The following is a 23,239-nucleotide window of genomic DNA, read 5'->3' as shown; positions in this document are numbered from 1 at the left end:
GGTGAGCAGGCAATCTAAGCACCACATCATCAAAAAGCAAGTTAGTGTTCACAAAGGTCAGAAGAACTGCCCAGATTGTGTTTGATTCAAATCCAGAGTTTTTGCTGGGCATCCTGCCCCTGAGCATCAGACCTGGACCAGGTGATCTGCTGATGTGGATGATGCATTTCTGCTCTTGTCAGTGGTCTTGGGCTGAGTGACATCTGTGCAATCTGGCTCCTAGCATGTTGTGTGCAAATTGGTGTTTTGTGTTCAGGGTATGGCATCAATGCAATATTGAAATGAAATCCGATTTGTGTCACACAGCCCTGACAGTGCAGAAACTGCAGTGATGCTGTAGTGAGTGAACAGGTAACCAACCATGCTGAGCCATAGCATGGATGTTGTCCAGAGACACTCCTATGCAGTGTTATGAAGCCTCAATGATAAAATGATTAACTTCTCAAAGCAAAACAAAGATATTCCACTTTATCTGGAGAAGAAATGCAGGGTGGCTGCCAACCCTGCACTGTGGGAAGAAATCTATGCTCTTTTTTTTTGGTCCCATGCCAAGCCAAGGCTCACACCAGGGATGGCTCTAACTGTTCTGTTTAGTTTGGATGTATAGGAGCACAAAAATACAGATTATTTTGGTGCCTAAATCAAAACTTTTAGCGGGTGAGAAAATCTAGATTTTCCTCCTGCATCAATTGCATCAGATGACCTCATCTTATGATATTGCATTGCATTATTAAAGCTGAACTTCAAAAGGGAGCAGGTGGCCCACTGATGCTATTTCACCTCCCAAGCTGGTTGGCAAATCTGTCATCTTAACATCAAGTGAGAATAAATATTGGGGGTTGCAGTCAAGGGCTTTTTCAAAAGCAGCGAGTTACTAATGATAATGGCTATTAGTGTTAAATGTTTGCTTTTTTGTAAAGGAGTTGACTATGGCTTGTACTAATTAGTTTAGAGAGGAAAAGGAGACAGCATTTCCTCTGAAGCCATTCAATTCCCACACCATTTTTGGGAGAGTTGGGACTACTTCTCTAAATTCTGTGTTCATGTTGAGCATTCAAGGGTTATTTTTGCAGGCTTGACTGGAGGAGAAGGCATGGATCAGAGCAAGAAATTCTTACTTGTTGTCTGTCTGCATTCTGCATAGTTCAAATCATCTCCAAATTGAAAAGAGAAATTTAAGTAGAAAGAAAACCCATATCCAGCACTCTCAGTATTCAAGGAAAAAACCAAAACCACAAACAAGACAAGGGAAAGAATCTGCATCTCAATCTCATTGTTGCATTAAAGGAGATACACTGAATTTGCAGAATGGCTGCAGCAAGTTTTGAATAATAAATGAAAGGGGAAAATTGCTTCCCTGTGTGCAGAGAGAATGCCAACAGCTGTGCTGTTTGCTTGTGTGCTGCTTGCGCAGATACACTGGCGTCGCTCAGGACCCATGAAGAAGAGTGTAGCAAGTCCAGAGTTCCTCAGTTTTCCCTCCTGCTCTGGCTCAATCCTTAAGAAATTTTAAATTCCTTTTATTACTTATAATCAATTTTTGTTGCTTATCTCTTCTTCTTTATTGGCAACTGGCCAGTTAAAGGAGGATAAAGGAATGAGAAACAAAGAGGCCAAATAAGGAAACACAAGTCTAAATACTTTAGTTTTTTCTTTTTGAACTAAACCTTCTCTTTTTCAGTTTTGTTGTGTATTTGCTGTAGATGAGAAATCAGGATTAGTGGGCTTGACAAAAGTCACTACCTTGAGTAGTTAATCTAGAAAACAAATCTTTATGAGGAGTGGTTGAGCAAACTCAGGTCCTTTAGGCTGGATAAAAGGAGGCTTTGGGGGGGACCTTGTTACTCTCTATATACAACCTGAAAGCAACCTGTGGTAAGGTGAGGGTGGGTCTCTTCTCCCGAGTTGTAAGAGATAGGACAAGAGGCAAGGGCCTGAATTTATGCCAGAGGAGGTTTAGATTGGGTATTGGGAAACATTTCTTCTCTGGAAGGGTTGTCAAGCACTGGAACATGCTGCCCAGGAAAGTAGTTGAGTTATCATCCCTAGAGATGTCTAAAAGACCTGTAGATGTGGCACCTGGGGACATGGTTTAGTGGCAGCCTTGTGCTGGGTTAATGGTTGGACTTGATGATCTTGGAGGTCCTTTCCAACCCAGATGATTCTATGATTCTGTAAATCATAGAATCTCTTCATCAAATCAATAAATGATTTGATATGACAACTCAGAATCTGTTCAAAGTGCATCAGTGCATCACAGGTCAGACCTCCAATTTTTTTTTTCTTGATAATCTCCTGTTCATAAAATAAGACCTGGGCTGAGTGAGGTGGTGGCTTTATGGGGGCGTTGAGTAAGGTTTAGGACCATCAGGACACCAGTCTTTTTCAGAAAGTTATCTGAACTCAGGCCTTTGGAAGAGAAGGGGAAAGAACACAAACCCATTACTTACTTAGCTTTCATTTGAATAAAAGAAGCTTTTAATTTTTTTTAAAACAAGCTTTCAATTCTACACTCAAAATTTAAGCAGATGAGTGAATAGCAAAACACAGCTCAGAAATCTGTCCCTCACTGCCAGGAAAGCCTTTTGTCTGATGTGGCAAAGAAAACACAGACAATTAGTCATTTTTATGCTTTCAAAGCATTGGTTTGATGGTGCCAAACTTTTTCTGACAGATCTCATCTACTTCAGTTATCTGCCACTCCAGTTTATGAGGTTTCTAGGGCAACTGTCATCTTCATAGTGAACCACCCAGAATTCATAGAAGGCTGCTTTTCCTTTAGCACTCCTAGATTTCAGTAACTCTCTTTTCAAAATCACGGTAAAGTATTATTTTCTATGACACAGGCAAATGATTTCTTGTTTTGGATTTTTGCAAGCCTGGTGGTTAGGAAGGCACCATCTTTCTCCTCTGTCAAGTGTCTCCATAGGCCAGGGGCCTATGAATATTGTTGGCCATTAATATTGTTGTCTCTCTTGAACTTTGTCGGGAATAACATTAGCTCCATTGCTCTGGAAAAAATGTAACTGTCTGAGCCTGGGAGCTGGGCTCATCTGAGGAAAAAGAGAGGTGAAGAAAAAGGCAGGCAAATAAAGAGCTCTGAACTGGGACTGCAGAGAGGGGGAGTTTCTGCAGACTGTTTGTGAAATTGCTTCTATCAAAGACTCAGTGCAGCTGAGTAAGATGATATGGGATTATTTGTATTGGTAGTATCCAGTCCTAAAAGGACAGGAGCTCATTTCCTGGCTGAAAGAGATGGGAGCCTTTGCTCTGGAAACCCACAGGCTGGGGGGAGTTCAATATGATACTGTGGTTCTGGAATGATTGTTCAAATGTGTTTATTCTGTAAAATGGGAAAACCATTAATCATGCTAACTGGAAGAAATACATAATCTGATTAGTTTTAAATTCTATTTTTCTGGGGGAAAGTATATATATATATATATATATATATATATGCTATGATAATTAACTATGTTTGTCTCTAAAGTCAAGTATCTGTTCTTAAAACACTTTCTTGTGAAATGAGATCATTTTATCATTCTAGGTAAGATGGATTGATAGTGGTAAGGAGATGTAAGGAAGCTGCACCACAGTTGGGTGCAGTCCAGACATGAGGCATGGAGTTCCATTGATGTATTCACAGAGAGGTTCTCCCGTGTGTTAATTTTGTGTTCCAGTGGTCCCTGGGAGCTCTTTGACAGCACTTTTAGGCTGGATGTTGTGTATTTGGAAAGCATCTAGCATGTTGGTGGCAGCTATTGAGGAAGGAGTATTCTTCACTGCCCATTGGTATCATTCTTGCTGCACTGTGCAGAGGCAGCAGCCGAACAGCATTGATCATTCAGGTCTCAGTTTCCAGGCCAAAATGTAACAAAGGGCCTTGCTGGCTCAAGAGCTTGCTAAGGATAAATGGGACCATGCTTTTCACCAGACCTTCTCTCTGAGGGAGTAGAGGGGCAAGGAAATGCAGTTTGCTATTGAAAATAATTGATAAAGTTGCTTGCTGTTCCAGCTGGAGCCTGCTTGCTGACACCATCCACCCCAGCCACTAATGCTTCCCACTTCCCTGATGAGTGGCCATTTTCTACTGCTGGCTTGGTGTAAGAATATCATGAATAGGATTTTTTATTTATTAGCTGTGTTAATGTGGCACACAGGAGCTGCATTACGTTGGGCACAGTACAAACACATTTATTTAGACTTGTGTGAAAATTACTAATGAGAGAAGATGGCTGGCCAAAGCTCTAGGCATTCTGACACCTCTGAAAAAAACAATGACATCCCAACAATGTTTAAAGTGATGATTCCAGCAGAAACTCAGCCAGCTGCTTCCAGAAACTCTTACAGAATAACATTAGCCTTCTCTAAATACTCCAAAAACCAGAAGAGTTCACAAATGTTAGGAGATGGTCTTTACCCTGAGGTGTTTACAGTCCAGAGCCTCCATCCTTCAGACAAGTGTCTACTTATTTGGTCCATTTGGTGTTACTTGCCTTCTTTAAAATTGTGCATGGGTCTGGATGGTCAAGACAGAAAGAAAAGGAGAGAATTAAGGAAAACTCCTACTTGCTTGAAAAGAAAGAAAAATGGAGACTTAGAGCTGAAAGGACTTGCCTGGGGCTACAGAGAGTCAGTGGCAGAACCCAGAATAGAAGCCAGATGTTCCAAGTCTGTAGCAATATGACTTAGCCAGATTTTAACAGAGGGATGTTTTCCTTCAAAGTCTGTTTTCATCTTCGTCTTGAATATTTTATTTTATTTTATTTTATTTTATTTTATTTTATTTTATTTTATTTTATTTTATTTTATTTTATTTTATTTTATTTTATTGATATATCTAAAGGGTAGCGAGGGGAGTTTCAAATAAAGATAACACAGTGAGGAATTTGAGCTTTGGGACGTTTGCTAGGATTCTGATTTACCATGAGTAAGAAGAGCTGCTCTGATGATAATTCTTAGGTAGGAGCCTCAAAGATTGCAAAGTCTATAAATATTTGCTTTATTTGCAGTGAAGAGTACAGGAAGTTCTGAGTTAGCCTAATTTAGGCTTCAATATAGGCTATTTATGTACTACCTCCTGGGACCACCTCTGATTACTGAAAGAATGACCTTATTGGAAACCAACAAGTAGATCTGCAGTTAATTATAAAGGGCTCAGAGCCTGCTGCAGAACCCTAACAATGGCATTTTTGTGGATGATGTTATGTGTTTTTATTTAACCGTTCAAATCAGGAGAGCTTAAACAGATGGCAGACACTTTCCTGCTCTCTGAGAACACCTAGAGAAAGACACTGATAATAACTGAGGGAGGCCAAGCCTAACAGGTCAGGAGAAATGGCAAAACTCAGGCTGTCTGGCCTCACTAATTACCATCTGAAAGGAATAATGAACTGGTCAGTGGGGTCAGGAACAGGTGATGCTGTGTGGAGAGGGAGAAAGGGGGGTTTGTTTGTCTTCTGTGCTTGGAAGAAGTGGCTTGGACATGTTGCGTCTTTTTAAATTTTACAATAACAACAGTGACTTAATGTAATCTAAATGTGGCTTTTGGAGAAAATCTGCTTTAGAACTTATCCAAAATAATTTCCTGAAGGAAAAAAAAAATATCAGTACAGTTCAGGATAATGTCTGAAGAGAGAAATGTAAAAAACTGACTTAGAGGGCAACAAGTTTATACATGGGATGATGCTCCTCTGGGGCATCATAGAAAATGATTATACCAGATTTTGTTCATCAAGGCAAAGTAAGCTAAATCAGATACAAGGCAAAGCCCTTAGGAGGAGGAGGAACGTATTCAATTTAGTGAGGCAACTGTGATAGTAATTAAAGCCCAGATGGGAACCTTTGAATGTGTCTGGCGTCTGTGTATCCGCTGTGTTTTTTCTGTTAACTTGACATTATAAAAGGAGCACCCAAAGAATAAAGAGATGGTGTTTGAAATTTTATCAGTCAAATAGTGTCCCAAATGTGATTTATTGTGAACAATCTGCAAAAATTGCTTTGGGTATATGTGATACAGGCAGGGAGTTTTCTCAAGTGGTAATTTACAAAGAGAGAAATTGTACATTATTTCTAGATTTGTCTTTGCTGAAATGCAGTCAGGATTAATTACACCATTTGCCAGCTCTACTGTGAACCCCTTGTATTTTGGACATATGGATAGAATTTTATTCTGCTGTTATATATTCTCTCTGAAGCAGAGTGCTATGCTGGTTACTTCATAAGCAGATACACTGCAAGATTTCAGTAAAAAACCCTATACAGTTAAAAAAATGTAAAAATCAGGAATTAAGAAGGGAATCATTGTCCTACTTTTTTCCCTATAATACACAAGCCAGGAGCAAAGGATGGTACTGTGTGGAAACACTGCTAAAGGGTTAGCAAAACGTGAGGAGTGATTTGCTGTTCCTGCTGGATGGAGGGCTGGGGGCGGCTGTAACTCTGCTGGGCTGTCGCACGCACTGGGAGCCTCGAGTGTCTCCTGCCTTGTGCTTGAGTCATTACTTTATCTGGAGCAGACAGACTGCTTGCAGTCCCAAATCCTCCAGCATATGCACTATTTGATGCCTAGTACAGGCATGTATGTGCTGCTGAGATTTACTACTGGCCCCTGAGTAAGTGGAGAGCTGTTAGCCCCTGCCCAAGTCTGCCCGGCTTGACAGGCCAGGCTCAGCATCCCAAGCTGGCCTCAAGAGCATGGGGGAAGAGCTTGGTGTTTGGAGCAAGGTAAATATAGAAAAAAATAAAGAGGGGAGGGAAGATGCTCCTCTTCAAGTGTGATAAATCACTTTTCCCCTTATCATCTGTAAACACATATTTAGAGAGTTTTAAAGCAGTCTGTTACTCCCTAGACAGTTTATTGGCATGTTGTGATGTTACAGTTCCAGGCAAAGCTGTAGTTAAGCATGTATAATTAGTGGCAATATTAATGGTCTTTAATGATACTAACTCCAGGCAGAGGTGTTTTCCCTTGGTTTTCATTACCTTTATGCTGATAATGGCTTATATCCTTTGTACTAAACCAACGTTGCCAAAATTCTCCTGGTGGTTGTCACTTTAAAAAGTATCTCTATGTGAGCATATTCCTTCCACATACACTGTCAGTCTTCATTATACTTTTTTTTTTCTTTCTTTCTTTTTTTTTTTTTCACAGAAATACATGGAGCCTCTTTTGCAGTCTATATCCTGAAATAACAACAAAAAATTCAATTTCTTAAAAATGAGGTTTGCTGTTAATGGAGAATTTTTAAAAAGCTCTGTTCCTAATCCACCTGCTCTGTGGCTTCTGAATTCCCTGCAAGTGGTTCACTGCTCACTGATGAGAACCAAAAACCCCGAGTCCCACAACTCATGAATTTGAGACAGATTAAATTTTCAGATCTAATTTTATTTTAATCTTTATTTTACCTCGAAATTTAATATTACAGGGCCTCACAAGTGACTGTCTATGGAAAGTGGTTTTTTTTACATGAGTCAGGACAGCACCTATAACCTTGGAAGTGGAGTCTCAGTATTCATGGGCTCTGTGATCAATCCTCCAGAAAGGGATGAGAAACTTTTAAGTTGATAAAAGACTTGCATGTAGTGCAAAAGAGGATCCAATTCGTGATCACCTTTTCAATCAGCTCTTCACTTCTCATTCTCTGACTTTGTTTAAAGACAAACTAATTGTAATTAAAAAAAAATAAAGAAACAATGGTCTTTTTTTATTCTCTACAACCAACATCTATTAGAGTTTAAAAGACCACAGGTTATATTTATGAGTCTTATATTTCCAAAGGGGGTCTGTGATGCTTTTGTCTGCAATATCATTGCCACCATGGGACTGAGGTCTGAATCTTACATCAGTGTACATTAAGAGGAGGCTTGAGAGATTTATAATGGGAAAATGCTGACAGCTCCATAATTTACTGCAAGGCTAATGGCAGCACTGTAGCTCCTGACAGCTCTAAACCCTTGTTCTGTGGGATGGTTTGTTTCTAATACACTCCCTTTGCTGGATCTTCCCCCACCCTCTCTCTGGATGAATGGACCTAGGCCTGTGAATATCTATATTGCTGCCTTTTCCTTTAGTATTTTAACAGCCTTTCACTTTTAGGACTTCCCATTGTTGAAATTTGTAAAAGATTTCAGGAACTTCACAGCAGAAAGGCTTTTTCATATAATTTGCCTTTTTTCTTGTTGTTCTTTCTTCAGCCTGGAGTATCTTACATATTCATTGTCACACCGGATACTCCAGCAGCAGCTTTACATTTTCAAGCCCTGGTACTTTGCTGTGTCCAAAAAATGGGTAGACACCGAACAATACCTACTTTTTAACTTATTTGAGTAGAATTCTGTGCATCTGCATAATGGTTTCACACAGAAAGTGCTTTATCTTCATGAGTTAGTGAGTCAGTTTAGGGGTATTCTATTGGCAAAAGCTTTCAGAGAAATTATGCATGGTAAATTAATGAAGGCCGTCTGAGGTATTATTGTGTGTGAATGCACATGCCATTAGAATCAATGGCTGGCTGAAAAAAGTTAACGGTCATTAAGGGGCTGTTAAAAAGGCCAGTGGACACAGATTTACTCTCTTGCAGGGCTCTGGTTGGGTTAGGTGAAGACAGATTGCTATTTGCCTCCAGGCCACAGGACAGCCCAGGCTTTGTGCTTTCCTGTGCCCATTTCTCTTTGCTCCTGTCAGTGGCAGATTTAAGAGAGACTGCAAGAGCCTGTCTTCTGAGGAGGTAGAGAACATCTTCTCAGCAGGTAAAGACTTTGCATGACTTCCCCTTAGTTTACAAGTGATTGGTAACAGAAAGTCCAAATGGTTGAGCTTGAAATGGCTTAAAACAGTGTCTCAGTGGTGGTGTGAAATGGAACTCTTTAATGGAGAGCTTGCCAAGAGAAGGTTCTGTTGGTTTTGGTTGATGCCACCCTATCTGATGGTGAGTCTTTAAAATATTGCTCACTCAAGTTGTGGGGTATTGGCTCCAATCAGACAGGAAGAAAAGAGCACTGTAGCAGATCTGACCATCAGACAAATGGTATGGGAAATGCTGAATGCCAGCTGGAGATTAGGCAACTGTGTGCCACTCCTAGCAATACAGCCGGGAATTTGTCATACACAGAGCATAAGTGACACAAACTGTTTTTCCTGGGCACCTATATTCCCCTGGGCTGTGTCCTTTCCCTTGAGCAATGTAGATTTTTTTTTTCCTGCATTGCATTTTGAATGCAGTGATTCTGACTGAAATAAAATGCATGGAGAAAATTAATGATTTGATATCTTCTTGCTGCTGCCAAAAGAAATGTAAAAGAGTCTTTGATCTGGTGGCTTTAAAAAAGTGAGCTGGACCAGTTACTGATACTTACTGACCTAAGTCAGTGATAAAGCGACTGTGTCGAAGTTTAATTAGTCTTGATCAAGATACATTTTTAAGATTTAGAACTAGTGCCCTTTTGAAGAAGTAAGGCTTCTAGTTGTCATTTATGTCACAACATGTCCTTTTATCATACTTTCTGTGTCTCCAGCAGGAACAGTTTTTATTTTAAAGGAAAAGAGAAATGGTTCATTTGATGGGGATTAGCACAGACAAGCTTACTAATATTTGAAGGCAATTTCTCTGCCTTACCTTTTTCCCTATTTCACATCCCGCAGAGATTACCTCAGGCTGCCGTTGTTAGTCACTGTTATTTATATAAAGATATGTAATGCATTTGTGCTTGAGGGGTCGTCTGTAACGAGGTATGCAATTTCAGACTGTAGAGACTGGCAGGAATTACTGTGAAGAATTGCTTTCCAGTGACAGCTTTATCCTGCCTGTAATATGTCATTGCGTGTGACTCTCAATTAATCACGCAATAACAAAACATTGCGTCTGGCGACAATGGTGTGTCCATTAATATCGAGAGGTAAGACTCAGCTTTATGAACACAAATGCTGTCCCCTGCCCACTCGTGCACTTTAATCAGCAAGTCTCAGCCCAGAAGGAACATTTTTCTCTTCTCCTCTCCCCCATCATCCTCTATTGAGATCTATTAAGCTGCAATCCATAACGTCTCATGTCTCTGTAATGGTCTGATGGCGTGTGGTGTTAAATGATTGCATGAATTTGACTTTGTCTCGCTCCGCCTTGACCTTGGTGTCTTCAGTGGCTTCCCCTCTCTCCTTTTCAAATCGGGAGTGGGGAGTTGGAAGAGAAAATGGAAGAGTGACAGAGTGGAGATACTACAAAGGAGGTTTGATGTTCTTTGAGGAGATGGGGGAGACAGGAGGTAAGAGGAACCATTGCTGGGAGACGAAAATGCAATGATTTGTAAATTTGCAGGAGAAGAGCTATCGTGCTGTTGAGCATAACCTGCTCCACAGATTGAAACCTGCCACATGCAAGACCTCATTGGTAAGCAGAGTGGAAACCTGACAGTAATTCTTCCCCTTGTTTGTTCTGCCATTTATAATATGATTGCTAAGTAATATGTCAATTTAAGTAAAATCCTCAAATCTCATTGTGTTTTACAGCTGTATTTATATCCTGAACAGAAACATAAAGAGGCACCTGGGTGTTCTGTGCTTGGGCTACGAAGAAAGACACCCTGGTCCCAGCTACCAAGTATGAATGCCTGGTATTACATCCAGCCAGGTTTAGACATAGATTCTCAGTCCCTTGATAGCCTTAGTTTGGTTTTTTTCAGTTGATTTATTTTGAGTTGGTATTGAGATTTTACATCCTGTGCAGCATAAAGTCTGGTAGTAATTAGTGTCAATGCTTTTGGTTTTTTTGCAAAGAAACCTAATTTTTAAAAAGTGCTTGGCAGGACAGTCTCAGAAGAATCTCTTAAGCATCCTCAGTGCTGGTTTACACCAGAGCATTGTCATGTTACATGCAACAGAGGAAATTAATTATTGTATCTCTTCCCATGGGTTAATACTGTTTGTAAATTTGTGACACATTTGACTGGTTGCATTGAAAAGTGCACACTGAAAGAGGCATTTGGATTTTGACAATGGTGTATTGGGTGCATTGCAGTACTTTCACTTTTTGTAAGTAAAAAACAAAAGCCTTTGGGATTCTTAGCAATAAAAAGGTCTGTAGCTCCTTGGGGAATTCTTCATGGTCTGGCTTGCTGAATCTCCCCATTGTCTCTGAATTATCAGACAGACAATAAAAAAATAGTTAATCCAGGATTTATGTCAAACATGGTTATTCTGGAGTAAATGCTGTATTATAGCAGCACCATGCAAAGTTCTTACTCCCTCTGGGCAATGTGACTTCTGCCAGTTAGCAAGAGCACTGGTTTTGGTTCTTTAATTAAGTCTAACCTGCTGTATGAGCAGTGGATCTGACAAGATGCTGAACTTGCTAAACTATATAAAATAAAAGCACCTGCCCTCACATGAAATTGAGGGCACTCAGTAGTGCAGGAGGTGTTCTCCTTGGTGATCCCTGGCAGATACAATCCAACACAGCTTCATAAAGCCATTTGCTGCCAGGTGTGGGGCTGCATATTTGCATCAAGCTTTTCCATCAGGTGAAGGCTGTTAGTTCATGTGTTAGGAGCCAAGCACACACAGGGGAGACCTCCAAGAAGGAGGGTTTGTAATCAATTTCTCATTCCCAAATTATTTTTCCAGGGTCCCCACAGTATGGTGTTTGAGTAACAGAATAATTTCCTAGCTATTAAGTGCCTGAAAATCAGCAGTAATTAACCTAGCACAAGTTCTGCTCTTCCTCTCCCTTCTCTTTCCTCAAAAAAATAAACAAACCCCCTTTCTCAGCAGAGGAAATGCAGATGGAAGTAGTCTCTCTTGCCTTCGTGCAGTCATGTACAGATTACATCTTTTTCCCACTTTCAGTTCTGTGAGTAACATAATTGCTTTGTTATCCCTCAGGGGATTTGTAATATTAACATTGGTTAATGACATTAATTCGAGTTTTTACCATTAATAAAATGGCATTGCTTAAAATTAAGCATTACATTTCAATTAGTAGTCCATCAAAGACTTTAATAGTCTGGAGCATTAAAGTGATATTTTTTTAAATTTCTTATTAATTTTTTATTGTATCATGCTAATTTCCAAAGAGTGATTGAAAGCCCAGCTGATCCAATGAACGACCCTATCTGCCACGTTTCTTGAAGGAACTTCTTTCTTTTATGACATTATGCAAAAAGGTCACATTTCCACAAAGCAGGAATGTGTTTCAGTCACCTCCTGAATTCATTATCATCCTTTTTACTTTTTAACATGAGGCACATGATATACAGGCACCCCAGGTGGACATGTTTAAATTAATCTAGTAATAATTGATTCAGAAGAGATTTGGAGGACAGAATTTGCATAAAAGCCATAATGAGAGCAACTCCTCCAAGGCCAGACTGAACAGCTAAGTCCCTGAATAACTTACATCTCCTAAACTAATTTGGTTATATATGCAGGATGAAGGTGTGGGGGCTGGAGCACCATGTGATTGGAATTCATTACAAATAATTCATCTTCTCTAGGAAGGCTGGGCTCAGAATGTATTAAAATTATATCAGCTCCCAAATGCTTGCTCAGACCCTGCCTCCGGAAGATGATGATGAAGTTTCTGTCTGAGGGATTGTTTGGGTATTTTAAAGCATTTCTGAGGCAAAGAGCTGACACCCCAGGGCTGGGGTGTCCTCTGGAAGGCTGTCTCTCCTGCCTGGTAAGAAAATATTCAGATACTCAATCTTGGCTGGACTTCTGATGGTCAAAACCATAAGTGCAGAGGAGGATCCCAGCTTTCAGTCTCAGATATTCTTCCCTTCAATTCCAGAATGGAATTTCTTAGCTAAGTTGTAGATCATTGGATTTGTATTAAATCCTGGATCACTGTGATGTCTTTGGGAATTTAGGGAGTTCTGCTACAGGATGGGGACTCCGTACTGTTTAGTTAAAGTAAATTTGCAGACAGAGAAAATTACAACTGTTCAGTTCATTAAAAGAAAGCAGCCAAGGCCTTTTGGAAGGTCAACTATCCTGCTTGACTTTGCCTTTGCCTAAATACTCTTTTTGAGAAAAGCTCTAAAAGGATGTCTCCGTGACCCAGCATAGTAATGCCTGGGTTCTGAGGCTGGTGAGTTTCAGTTAGCAGGTAACACAGTACCATGCTCCTGGTATCAGAGAAGTTGCATAGCATGTGTGGAAGGAGGGGGAAATTCAGCTCTGTCTTTTCAGAAACTGTTGATCACCATATATTTTGCATGAGAAAATTGATGTAACTGTTGTTTTCAGCAGATGAGGAATCAGTCCCATTTTGTTTATACACCACAGCCAGTAATAACCTGTCATTTGTGAGCTGTGTATGTTCTTCAGTGCTGCCCTGCAGCCAGGAGGATCTGGGAAGAGCAGCCCTGCTTTTGAGAGTCCCAAGTACAGTGCAAGAGTTGGGGCAGACCAAAGCAGCCCTGCTGCTCCAATGAGGGGAACAGTTAACAGAGCTCAACTGGTACCTGCTGTTGCAAGAAGTACAAGAAAAGCTGAGCGTGGCAGGAGAAAAAAAGAGTCTGGCTGACAATTATTGTTTTGTCTGTTCACATTTGGGGCATATAGAGGCTGGCTGAATGCTTTCTAGCCAAAGGTTTCTGTATGATAAATGATGCTGTGCTGTGCCAAGAAGACAATGCAGCAAAATATATTCTTGTTTCCAAACAGGCTGAAACTTGGAGTTGTGCTGCAGGGATGCTTTATACTTCTAGAGTTAAAATTAAACCATGAGTATGTGTTATGTGGCACTGGGTAATCACAAATCTTTGACAAAACAAACAAGCTCTGGTTTCTCTCTCCTGCATGCGCAAGCATTAAAAGAGAAAAGTTCTTCTTATCCTGTTTTTCCAACATAGCGGTGGAGGAAGGAGCTGCAGGGAGGGATGAGTTGAGTTTGCAGTGTGCAACAACCGCCTTTGACTCTGGCATGTGGGGCTGTGTCAGTGATGCAAGGGGATTTGTTGGATGGAGTAGAAGGAAGTGGGTGGCAGAAGCTGGAGGTAGCGTCAGAGGTTTTAACAGGAAAAACAAGCCTCTGGAAAAGGGCAGCCCATATGTTATGGCTGACTCTCAGGCAGGAGGTTCATTGGTGTGATGATTTCATGGCTTGGTGTTTGTCTTCTGGACACTTAAATTATGGGATTGCTTTAGGTCAGAGGAAATTAAGTGGTTTGGGTTTGTTGATTTTTTTAATTTCTGCTTTCTGTTGTTTTCCCAGCTCTGTGGACACAGGGGCACCACAGTGACTGCTACATGGTTTATTAGGATTGCTTATCTGCACGGCACAATCTGGGGACTGTACTTGTCCCCAGATCACTGTCATAATGTTGAAGAGAGAAACTTACTTTGTGAGTTACCAACCTGTATTAGGTCTAATATAATTTGGAACTATTGTCATCAACTTCCTTACTAAACATCCCAAGGGATGTCTGCAATAGACCCTATAATTAGAGCTGAATAAAAAAATAGTGTCAGTAAAACAATAGTTAATACTTTAGTAAGTCAAAAATTCAATAACACTTATGGTTTTCATATTAAACTGGGAGACAAAAGATAAGCCCATACCAAAGGCATTTTGAAAAGCCAGGAGGAATTAATTCCTCTTTCTGTCTCTGTCTAAAACCATTTGCAATACTAGTGATGGAGTGACAAATCTGTGTCCTGCCTCAGTTTCCAGCATTGTAGCATCACAGCTGCAGTGGGGAGGTCTGTGAGCAGGAGCACCACGTCTGGAAATCGCTGCAAATAGAGGATTGTCTCCAGACTGTCAAGCACAAGAGTGTGTTGGAATGACAGTGGCTGTGCAGTGTGGTCCTGGGGACTGTGGCTCTGCTAATTTGCACATTTACAAACCAACTACATTGTGCAGGGGAGCAACTTGAAGAAAAGCTGCTGCGTTGGTGTTTCTGTAACAGCTACAGGCTTAAGGCGTCAGGCTATGGGTTGGGTACCAAACCTCAAGCCAGAAAGAACTCTCGCAGCCAGGTGATGATTTGCAGTAAGTGTGGTACTTGTAGTATGTAAACAGCATGTCTGGTACCTTGGATTTACAGCCCCCATGCAGGGAATTCCAAATCACATGTTCAGTGAGAAAGGGATTGCACTGCAAGGGGTGCTGAGCCCTGTGCACGCTCCCCTGCTGCAGGCAGGACCTCTGGAATAGTTATTCCTGTTGTTGCTGCTGTCCCATGAGCCTTGGGGTGCCTCCTCCCTTGGGCTGTGTACACTCCTCCTCTTTTTGGCTGAGCATCCGGAGACTTTGACTGGGAGTGAGGAGCTCCTGATTCTAAAGCTAAACTCCAGTAAATGTCGAGTCTGAGCTGCAGTTGTGCTAAGTACCATAGCATCCATTACATTCTGCTGTTGTGTTAGGCTTTACCTTCATCTCTGTGTTTCACAGATGGAACACATAAAAATAATTCCACAGCCAGGCCAGCTCCGGGAATTACCAAGAATTTGGTAATTCTTTGACAAAACTTTGACATCTCTCATAGAGGCCATTCTGTGAGCAGTAAATAGCAGATATTTCTATCCCCCCTGTAAAGGCACTTTTCTAGAAAACTGTGGCAGCATACCACCAGGGAGATAAATGAGTCTGAGCCTTCATTGCCAAATACAATCTTTGAATAAACAGAAGACTTCAGACTCCAAGGCACCTTTTCTCAAGTGCTAAATTCATACCCCAAACAAATGCTAACAAAGCCTCTCGTGTCTTTATATTAAGTGCAGCCAGTAAAAAAAAATATCTAGAGCTCTCTGGGGAGCCTCTTGAAGCACTTGGGGACACACTCAATGTGTGGTCAGGTTAGCACTACTCAGAAGCAAGTCTGAGTGTCAGCAGAGCAGGTGTTTATTTATGCCTACTGGATTTGGCAGGAGCCCAGAGGTACAGTATATTTTATGTTGTTACACAGACTTTTATTGTTGAATCAGCTTTATTTAATGGAAGCTCTCTATAATAGGGTCTTGTTTTGGAGGGCTTCCTCTACAGGTGAGGAAACAGTTCTGTTTCCAGGACGTTGTGGCAGTGGACTGCACTACTAAGGCCCAGTAACCAAGTGTTGGCTGATGGTTTACTGAGGGCCCACACCAGTGCATAGAGAAGTGGCCTGACAACAACTAATTCATTTTGTGCTAAGCCATTATTAAGAGTTTTGTCTCTGTTACCTGTTCTGAATGAAAATGTCCCATTGCATTTTGTGGGCTTGGTTTCGGACCTTGACCAGTCCTGGGTGGCTTTGATCAGCAATCAGAAAGAGCCCTAGAAATAAAGTACCCCCAAGTACACTGTCAATTTTTTGTGGAATGTAGTCCTAAGAACATCAAAGTATAGACTATTACTATTCAGCTCCACTACAGGCTTCACAAGCTATGAACCAAAGAGTATATTAGGAAAAACTTATTTCTCCCTTGCAAAGAGTTACCTGAATTATTTATACAGATCTAGATAACAGAAGGGTTTCAATGAATTGACCTGTATTGCAAAATCTTGATTGTTTTATTCCTGATACAAAACCTACTACAATACTGTCAGTGGTGTCCTGCAGACTCTGTGGGGCAGGAGCTGTGAGAGGGGTCAGCATGAAGCTCAAGTTTCTGCTCTGCCACAAGACAGCATATTGCCTGCACAGACTTGAGATGCACCCTGCTGCTGAATTGCAGGGGGTTTTGAAGATAACCCTTGGATTTATGTATGAAAATGTGGGTTTGTCTTCCTGGGGTATTGTGAGAGTGAGTTCAGAGTGAAACTCATAGATGTTGTTGCAGTTGAGGCCATGGGAAACCCTGAACACACAAGCCTGGTGACAGCCAGAGCAAGACCTTTGGCATATAAACTGCCATGAAATCCAAAGTGAGCTCACTAAATCTTCTGAAGACTGTAGGGTGATTAAATTAAAGCAAAACAAGGTCTCTTCACAGATTCTCATCTCAGCCAGAGTTTGACCATTTCCATAGATTTGTCTTACAAAGTAAGAGAGAGAAGCTCAGTATCCACAAGTCCAGTCTAACAGTGCATATGAGATTTGACCTCTGGACATGCAAGTGCAGCATGGCATGTTCTGTCTGTAAGACAGATCCATGGGCACAGCTGAGGGCTGAGGGTGTGCATGTGGCCAGGGGCAGAGGGAAAAGCTGTGCTTTTTCTTCGATAGTGTGGAACGGCCCTTGGAGCCAGTTGGGTGGGATGGATTCCAGCTGGAGAGGGAGGGAAGCGTGAGGAACATCAGATGAATAAAGAACCATAGTTTTGTTGGTCTTGGAGTTCTGTTTTCTAGGGCAGAGCTGCCTGTGCCAGCCTGTCATAGCCACATTTCTGAGCTGTCTTTCTTTACAATGTTTATATTTATTTCCCTTATTCTTCCAGTACTTTTTGAATACTTTAATGTCCACATCTTTCCATTGCACCTCTTCCCTCTGCTATCCCAGTCTAATAAAACCATAACTGTGGCAATCACAAAAGATCCTGAACAGAAGAATTAAAGCTTTTGCAGGAGGTTCCTTTTTTAGTCTTTTTTAAAGGCATGTCTTTCCTTTAAAATGAAAGATGAAGCATTTTCTTTTATCCTTTAACTTTACTGTCACATTTTATTAAGTCAAAATGATAGTTACAGTCAGAGGAAAGCAGGATATGAATTCCTGGTACAGCCATTTTTAAAGTGCGCTTTGTTTTAAAGCCCTGAAGATTGATTGAAGGTATTTTTCTTTTAGACACAAAGCTTTAGTCAAAAGGGGCCTGATCTGAGTTACCCTCTGTAAATCAGGATTAGTTCCTGTGAAATCAATGGAGTTGCAATGATACAATATGGGGTGAGTTGGAAAAGACTCATGCCTTGACAATAAATAAGGGAGGGACTGTGGGTGATCCCCTGAGCGCTGCCCTTGCGCCGGGGTGAAGCCACGAGGCAAAGCAGAATTATACCCTGTCCCTCTCGGGCTGCCATGGAATGTCCTGGCAGAGTGGGTTTGTGCTGACACGGGCACCGAGGTTGCAAATCTCAGCTTTGGAGATGCTCTGGGTGTGCAGACCTCCTGCCTTTCCCAGATGGAGCAGCGCTTTGCACATCCCCTGCTGCTGCCACTACAGGCAGGGAGGGCCATGAGCTGAGAAAGCCTGATTTAAGAGACAAGAGGGTGGTGGCAGAAGTGGTGCTCTGTAAAATACCTGACTGTGGAGCAAATGTCACCAAAGCCAGTGTAGCCTGAATTTACTGACCTTTTTGTGTCAGAGGGCTGTAGGGATTCACTGGGTTGAGTAGAAAAGGGGAGGAAGATGCCCCATCATTGGCCCTTGGGGCTTTGCAGAGGCTCAGGGGACAGGCTTTCATGAGGGACAGGACAGATAAACTTGTACAGATAATATTTTTGGACATTTTTATCTCTTTTTAATGTGTCTGCATTGGGCCAGGGAGAAGAATAGCTAAGGTGGTAAAGATGCATCAAGATGAGCAAATAAAGAATTGAAATGATGTGTCCTGTCTGAGATTTCAGTTTAACCAGGGATTTGAGCTCTTGTCTCTCATCTGCACTGAAACCTTGACAACTGATTTCTTGAGCCCTAAGCCATTCTGAGCAGACAGTCTAATAAGAACAGCTCTTTTTATAGCATTTAGCTGTATCTAAATGGCTTCAGGCCAGGACAAGTTCCAGCACTGCAAAGCACCACTACTCTGGGCTGTGCTTGGGACGTGCAGCATTTTAGCAGTCTGGATGGGGACCGGCCCTAAGCACTGATCATACTTCAGGCTTCACAGTGAAAACCTGCACCTTGAGCAAAATGGGAGGCTTGGGTTTGGCCACCTCCAGTAAAATTAAAACATTTCATTTCATTAAAACACTTCATAACTGCTGGACTCTCCCAGGCAGTTACGAGCTTGCTTTTGGCATACAGCTGACCTGTGCTTGCACATGGCACTGCTTCATATTAGGAGTGTGGGGTTCTCTTTGGAAATAAATTTGCAGCAGCTGGGAATTACTAAGTTAGAGTCTTAAAATACTGAGAAAAAGTGAACAAGGAAGCCTGGGAAAGGACAGGTTGAAGGACTAAGATTTTTCAGTGTTATCCACTGTCTCAATATTGTTCAGCTCTGCGGCTCTGACTTCTGTTGCCCTTGATCAAGCTGGTATTTACCCACTGACTCTGACTCCAATGAGACACCAGCTCAGGGCTGCACATGACACTGATTTTCCTCAACTTTCCAGCTCACAAATGCTCCACACATTTGATGAATGCAATTGGATGTAGGAGGTAGAGAACACAGTGAAGGATATGAGTTTTTTATAATGTTCCTTTTTCATCTTGGTTTGGTCATTTATTACTTTCCACTTCAAGTTCGAAGCCATTACTTTCATGCACACTTTGGATTTCCCCATGACAATAAGGAAAAGAAGATGGAACTTTACCCCAAATACTGGTTACAGCTTTCTAAGGAACACTGAAGTCTCTTGGACTGTGGTAAAATCTCCCAGGGAAAGTGGCAGAAATCCAGATACTTGGCACATTTTACAACTAGTCCAGACAAAACACTAGTAAATGTACTCTGCTTTGGCACAGAATAGGCTGTGGGATGTTATGAAGCTTCCCTGTATGCAACTTTTTATCATTTCATGACCATAATGAGTGTGAAACTTGAATTTACTCATCTGCTGATTGTACACCACACAGGGCTGTAGAGGAGCATAGGACCCTATCATGTGTCTTTGTTTTAAGATTTTTTTTTCACCTAGCTTGAGATCATTGTTTGGATGATTAGTACATGAAAATGGTCATATTGGCTCAGACTAGAAGTCTGTCTAGTGTAGGACCTTCTTTCTAGGATTAGCCAGTAATGGCTGCACTGGGAGTAGTAGAGCGTGCATAAAGTGAGATTTCTATGACTGTCTTTTCCAGTTTCCAGCAAGGATATCTGACAGTGAAAAAGTAATTTTTGCCTTTTGTGCTTTTCCCACAACAACCATCTCCTATCTAAGGAAAGTTTGGCTTTGACTTTAAGTGTATCCGAAAGCTATACAAAATGCATCACCCTGGCCTTCACATCTCTGTGCTGTGTTTCATTTCTGGATCCTTACTGGAAAAAAAGGATAATTTAATCCAGTGGCTGAAAATATAATGTGAAGCTTCATCATCAATAATTTTTATTACAGTGTGGCTCATTCAACATGTCCATCTTGTGAGGTGCCACAGTACTCAGTGGTGTACACCCTGCAGTATGCTTGTGCTTAAAGCTGTGCTGGCCTTAGCTTTAAATGATTTCACATCTCTTCCTTCTGCCAGTCCCATTTCTTAATTTAACATTATATTTGCTGTGTTTTTCAAAACAGTCACCCTCCGTAATAAAGTGCTGTAGAACCTCTTTTGGAGAGCTGGAAAGGGATTTTTTATATCACTGTATAAAATCTGCATGTATATGGGGATGGAAAAAATGTGAAATGTTGTAATGTCTCACTCACACTGGTTGGGGAACCAAGTCCCAAGAACTACCCTGAGCCCTGAATGCCAGTGCTATTTTCAGTAAGAGGTTTGGAGCTGCTGCTGAGGACGTGCAGAATGGATGCACTGACAACTCATCTTTATGCATGTTTAAAATCACAGAGAAAGACAGTTAAGAATAAAACACAGGATCCATTTTTCAAACCAACTGTCTCCATTTCTGGTGTAAGCAGTCCCTTATTGCTCTTGTGATGCCTGAAGACCTTTAAAAGTTTCTTCCAACTCCTTGATGTCACAATATTGTCCTCTATATTGGAGTTTGCTCCCTGCCACAATCCTGTCATTGTGCATCAGTGCCTCATGTTACCTGCCATCAGCCTGCCCATTTCAGGTCACTGAAAGTGTTTTAGAGACTCCAAAAAAAAGACAGAGGTATCAGACACTGCAGGTGTTGACTGTTGCACTAACTTAATGAATGACATCTGTAGGAATTGAAAATCTCATAATGTGTGAATTTGATCAGAATTAGCTTTATCACTAGTTAAGATTTAAAGGTAGGAGACTCTGTTTGTTTGAAAACACATGCTTGCAGTAATTGAACAAAGTTGCATAGGAAAATATACTATGCACATCAATAAGATTAAATTTGGCAATGCAGATTTTCTTAAACTGCAGCATCATCTTGGGGAGCTTGTGGCATGGGCTAATTAATCCTTCATCCTCTGCCTCAGGCCTGGTAGGCCTGGGGGAATTTTTAGAGCTGTGCCTTTACTGCTACTATTGTTAAAAATGCTCACGTAGAAAACGCATGACTTTCCTCTCTCCTCACCTGACAGAATGCTCCTCCTATTTAGCTGTGCCTCAGCTCTTGTGACTGGGAGCTATAGAATCCCATAATGATGAAGGCAATCGACTCACTTCTCACCATTTCCCCCTTTAGATTATTCTAACTTTTATGTTACCTCAATTAGCACTTTCCTGGCAAGACCTTTATACTGGCTTGTTTTGTTTCAAGGCTTTTAAAGCAGCAGTGGTCAGATGTATAAATCACATGTTAGAACAGAGTTTTCATGGTGACTGATGTTCGCCTTTCCCTGAGCAATCCCTAGAATTTAGCATGGAATTGACTATGGACACATTTTGAAATTGAGGAGGCAGGTGTCCACACTGGGGGAAACATTTACATATGGGATATTTGAAATTTCATGTTGTCAGTGCCAGCCATTGCACACCAGGTGCTTCATAAGACACACACCCCAAGGGTACACAGAGAGAGGTGTTTAGGGAACTGTGCACTTCCCTGCTTTATGGTTGTAAATTGTGATTTTTTTTTCCCCTGTGTTTGTTTTTTGTTTGTTTGTTTGGGGTTTTTTTTGTGGGTTTTTTTTTTTTTTTTTTTTTTGTTTGTTATTTTTGTTTGGTTTGGCTTTTTTGTGCTGTTTGCAGAATACTACCTTACATACTTATGCACAAATGGGGTTTGTAGAAAAGGAGAACTCCACCCTTCTTCATGTTACATGTTCTGGATAAACATTTGCCTTTCTGAAAGTGGAACCTTTCTGAAAGTGGAATTGTTTGTATTTCAGGTATCCTCCGTGGGCCTATCTTGGAAGCTAGATCTGCAGCTGCCCTTCAGTCATGATTGTTTCAAGATTAAAGGCCATTTCCCTGTCATTGCCAAGCCTTTTTCTTCTTGCTTTTCATCTCTCAGCATCACAGAATGTACCTGAATACACTGAAGCGGAACATCAGCAATGTGTTAGGAAAGAACACCCCACAATTTCTTTTGAAGGTAAGAGCTTCTATTCCTGTTCCAGATTCCAATTGGATGATCCATTTAGGTTTAGTCTCTGCTGTTTTTCCTTACAACTCTGATCCACAGGCCAGGGGAAGTGGCCTGACGAATCATTTTGCCTTTGATGCTTTACAGTGTTTTAATTCTGAGGTTTCACAGCAGTCACTTAATCCAGGCCGTTTTGGGACTACTGGTCTAAGAATCTCAATTTTCTACTCTGTTATAGGCTCCATGTAATCTTGTGCCATGCTGAAACTGTGTTTCAGTTTCCTTTTCTCTAACTGGTTTCAGTAATGCCTCACCTGGCTTGCTGGAGCCAGACACTTAATAAGTGAAATATGATAGAGAATTTAGACATGCTTGAATGCAAGACAAAATGAGTTGATTTAAAATTGCAGGGAGTGGCTGAGCCTTTGTTTATAGCATTCCTGGTTTGGTTTGGTTATGTATTTGTCACCTGGTCTAGTAGTTTTTCTGTCCTTCATCTGGGCATTTAACTTGAATGTGAGAGGGGGCCTTTGTGTTGCAATGGCCAATTCTTTTCCTGTTCTTTTAAAGCCTGGGATTTCTCTTGTCCTTATCTGCTCAGATTTTCCATGAACTTATATGTCATGTACTCCTCAATTGTTGCCTGGATAATCTGTCCACTTTTCCACAAAACAGCTAGATCTTTATATTGGTACCACTATTATTTGAGAATTCACTCCAGACTAGTGTGTTCAACTCAGTGTGCCAGCATCAGCAGCTGCTGCGTCTCCTTGCTAAAAATGGTTTCCTCCGAAATGTTGGAATATCGATTTTGGTTCCCATTTAAGACTTTGCAATGCATCTCCAGTTACAGTCTTTGCTAAAGGCAATTGAGTACCTTGCAATGTGTCTCTAGTTAAGTTCTTTGCTAAAGGCAATTCAGTTGTGGTTTTGTGACCTTTGAGTTAGGGTTTCCAGGAAGAAAGTAGTCAAAGGCTTCCTTGCTGACCTTTCAGGGTTCTTCCAGAGAGCTTTACTATTCTTCACAGAGGAGGAA

General features: G+C 41.2%; 1 protein-coding gene across 6 annotated transcripts in view; it reads left to right on the top strand.

Annotated features, from left to right (window-relative positions):
* SEMA5B (semaphorin 5B) overlaps nucleotides 1-23,239 on the top strand; it is a 268,694-nt gene that overhangs the window by 112,522 nt on the left and 132,933 nt on the right. For 5 of the 6 annotated variants that reach the window (XM_064435011.1, XM_064435012.1, XM_064435010.1 and 2 more), the window contains one exon: nucleotides 22,007-22,212. In XM_064435011.1, the coding sequence (XP_064291081.1) occupies nucleotides 22,059-22,212 (154 nt within the window). In that variant the 5' untranslated portion in view covers nucleotides 22,007-22,058. Of the gene's footprint in view, nucleotides 1-8,554; nucleotides 8,752-22,006; nucleotides 22,213-23,239 lie in introns of those variants that run through there. The other variant, XM_064435013.1, reaches the window with a different exon arrangement.

The sequence above is a fragment of the Passer domesticus genome, chromosome 10 (assembly GCF_036417665.1).
Source record: "Passer domesticus isolate bPasDom1 chromosome 10, bPasDom1.hap1, whole genome shotgun sequence".
Classification (NCBI taxonomy): domain Eukaryota; kingdom Metazoa; phylum Chordata; class Aves; order Passeriformes; family Passeridae; genus Passer; species Passer domesticus.
This window is presented reverse-complemented; position numbering and strand designations above follow the sequence as displayed.